The 3,297-nt window shown below is 61.2% G+C and overlaps 1 protein-coding gene across 1 annotated transcript; it reads left to right on the top strand.

Annotated features, from left to right (window-relative positions):
- Positions 1 to 452: 452 nt before the first annotated feature.
- SOCS1 (suppressor of cytokine signaling 1) lies at positions 453 to 2,248 on the top strand. Its single transcript, XM_036826004.1, has 2 exons — positions 453 to 575; positions 1,152 to 2,248. Exon 2 carries the CDS (start codon positions 1,202 to 1,204, stop codon positions 1,847 to 1,849), a length of 648 nt encoding a protein of 215 aa, XP_036681899.1. The 5' UTR covers positions 453 to 575; positions 1,152 to 1,201; the 3' UTR covers positions 1,850 to 2,248.
- The last annotated feature ends 1,049 nt before the right edge of the window (positions 2,249 to 3,297 follow it).

Raw genomic sequence — 3,297 nt, 5'->3', positions numbered from 1 at the left:
GTCTGGCTCCGGAGTAGAGGACACAGCTCTACCAGAGATGGGTGCTGAGACACCTGGAGGGGAAGAGGGGTGTGTCACGGTTAGTCCAGAGTACCCTAAAGGGCTTGCCTGCACAAATCTGCGACCGAAGGTACGTGGGGGCAAAGTAGGGCCGCCAGTTCCGAAGGGGGCGTCTGAGAAGTGCCCAGGAGGTTGAGAGGTGGTGCTAGAGACCTTGACGGGGTGGGGGGGCGTCCTAGGACAGATGCGAGGCTAGGTCAGGGCGGGGGGCTTCCCCGGGTAGGGCTCCCTGATTCGTGGAAAAGGTCGAGCCGGCCTGGCCTCCGCGGCGCGCAGAAAAAGAAACCGAAAGTGGCGCGGAAGGGCGGGCCTGTAAGGGGGTGGGGTCTGTAGGGGGAGGAGCCTTCGACCGACCACGCCCCCAAGCCAGTTTAAAAGACTGGTGCAGGGGCGGGCGCGCAGCAGACAGAGCTGCGGCCGTGGCAGCTGCACGGCTCCTGGCCCTGGAGCATGCGCGAGAGCAGCCCCGGAGACCCTAGCCGCCCCGCTTGCGGCGCCCCGCGCCCCGCCGCCAGGTGAGCGGGGCACTGGGCTAGGAAGCGGGAGGGAGAGGGGAGGAAAGCACAGGACAGCCGGGTGTCTGGGCGGCCTCGGGGGCTGCGTGGTGGGGTCGCGGCCGCCACGCTCCTGGCCCCCTCTGGCCCCACCCTGGCGGACCCCGCGCGTGGGGTTCCCGCAGCGCAGCTTTTCTCCTGCCTTTCCCCAATTCGCCCGGACAAGGCGCCAATTCCCGGCCTGGCCAGGAGGCGGCGGTCGCGGGGCGGTGAGCCGAGGGCCGGTTGGCCGGAATCGGGGCAGGCTTCTCCCCGGCACCTCTCCACGCCCCCTTCTTGTACCCAAACTCGGAGCGACTCGGGGGCTGCACTCCGCTCCACCGAGCTCCCACCCGCCTTGAAGTGCTCCGCGAGCGGGGAAGCCCATTTTCTAGATGAGCCCACTGAGGCTCAAAGGGCCGCGCGGACTTGGTCTTGAGCCCTCGGCCCTTTAGGAGCGGCTCACCCCAGGGCCCCACCCCTCCCAAGTTGCCTCGCGGGCCCTCACCTGCCCAGCCCCACCCAGACTCCCTGCTCACAGCCTGTCTCCCTCATCAGCGCACCCCCGGACGCTATGGCCCACCCCTCCGGCCGGCCCCGCGTGTAGGATGGTAGCACACAACCAGGTGGCAGCCGACAATGCAATCTCCACGGCAGCAGAGCCCCGACGGCGGCCAGAGCCTTCCTCCTCCTCCTCCTCTTCTTCCTCCTCCTCGCCCGCTGCCCCGGCGCGCCCGCGGCCCTGCCCGGCTGCCCCGGCTCCGACCCCGGGCGACACGCACTTCCGCACGTTCCGCTCGCACGCCGAGTACCGGCGCATCACCCGGGCCAGCGCGCTCCTGGACGCCTGCGGCTTCTACTGGGGACCCCTGAGCGTGCACGGGGCGCACGAGCGGCTGCGCGCCGAGCCCGTGGGCACCTTTTTGGTGCGCGACAGCCGCCAGCGGAACTGCTTTTTCGCCCTCAGCGTGAAGATGGCCTCGGGCCCCACGAGCATCCGCGTGCACTTCCAGGCCGGCCGCTTCCACCTGGACGGCAGCCGCGAGAGCTTCGACTGCCTCTTCGAGCTGCTGGAGCACTACGTGGCGGCGCCGCCCCGCATGCTGGGGGCCCCGCTGCGCCAGCGCCGTGTGCGGCCGCTTCAGGAGCTGTGCCGCCAGCGCATTGTGGCCACCGTGGGCCGCGAGAACCTGGCGCGCATCCCCCTCAACCCCGTCCTCCGGGACTACTTGAGCTCCTTCCCCTTCCAGATCTGACCGGCCGCGCACGCAGCATTAACTGGGGCGCCTTATTATTTTCTATTATTATTATTTCCCTGGAACCACGTGGGTGCCCTCCCCGCCTGGGTTGGAGGGAGAGGGTGTAGGGGGCGAGGCGCCTTCTGCCCTGGGTTGGAGACAAGGCCGCAGACCCCTCCCCACCTCTTGTGGGGGTGCCCCCTCCCGGTGCTCCCTCTGGGTCCCCCTGGTTGTCGTAGCAGCTTAACTTAATTGTATCTGGGGCCAGGACCTGAACTCGTACCTCCTACCTCTTCATGTTTACATATACCCAGTATCTTTGCACAAACCAGGGGTTGGGGGAGGGTCTCTGGCTTTATTTTTCTGCTGTGCAGAATCCTATTTTATATTTTTTACCACCAGTTTAGGTAATAAACTTTATTATGAAAGTTTTTTTTTTTTTAAGAAAAAAGGTTTCTAGAGCGTGTGCTTTGGGCAAAGGTTCTCCATGGTTCTGAGTGGGTCCAGGTTCCTAAGACTGACCCGTGTGGCCGAAGAGGGTGTATGGCCCGTGTTCTGTGGCTGGGAACCCTGCATGGCTCCACCCTCAGCTCTCAGGGGTAGACGAACCGTTGGTCTAGTTTTGGTATTGTGTGTAAAATGGCAGCTCATGTTTGAGCACTTAATGTGTGCCAGGCCCTGTTCTGTGCTTTACATGCTTAAATTTACTTAATCTATAAAGACAACCCTATGAAGCAAGGCTCTTATCCCCATTTTACAGAAGAGAAAACTGAGGCGGGGTAAATTTGCCTGTGGCCATTCTTATGTCAGAGAAGATACTGGGGCCTTTTTTGGCTGTCCTCCCAGAAATCTGTTTGAATGGATGACAGAGAGGAAACTTCTTTCATTCTATAACCACAACTTTTTCCAGGAAGAGGGTGGGGGTGGGGGCTTGTTGAGTTTTTGGAAGGAGGCGTGGCACATTCTGAAACTCAGCATATAGGAAGGCATATTTTATATGGGATGGGGATACAGGGTTGGGTCTGAACTTCCTTCTTCCCGCCCTGTTCTGTCTTGTGTACTTTTTGGTGAACACACAACTTGGAGCCAGAAAGATGCTCTGTGGTCTGTGGTGTCAGAAGGGCCCTGTTGGCAGCTTTGGGCAATTCCCTTTACCTCTCGGGGCCTCAGCGACTACCTCTAAAATGGGCTTGCTGGAAGAGGTGCTTTGCTGTAACCCTCAGCAGTAGGCAGTGATGCAAAGGGGACGGAGGCGGTGATGTTTTCTGGAGCTTGGGCCGGCCAGCATCACCAGAGAGTGCCCAGGAAACGGGTTTTATGGCTACGCCTTGTATCTGTGGCCAGTCTGCTGGCCACTCACGGCTGTGTTGCTGCACCCAGTGAATCGAGTCATTTTCAGGTTTAGGGTTAAACGGCTTTACAGACACATTTTTAGAGGTCAGAATGGCCCTCTGCAGCCTTGGACA

This window comes from Balaenoptera musculus, chromosome 15 (genome assembly GCF_009873245.2).
Source record: "Balaenoptera musculus isolate JJ_BM4_2016_0621 chromosome 15, mBalMus1.pri.v3, whole genome shotgun sequence".
Lineage (NCBI taxonomy): Eukaryota > Metazoa > Chordata > Mammalia > Artiodactyla > Balaenopteridae > Balaenoptera > Balaenoptera musculus.
The sequence above is the reverse complement of the archived record's forward strand: the minus strand, read 5'-3'. Positions and strand labels throughout refer to the sequence as shown.

Bases quoted from the DNA above. Each gene is read 5' to 3' on its own strand.
- SOCS1 (XM_036826004.1), top strand. From the start codon at position 1,202: ATGGTAGCACACAACCAGGTGGCAGCCGACAATGCAATCTCCACGGCA.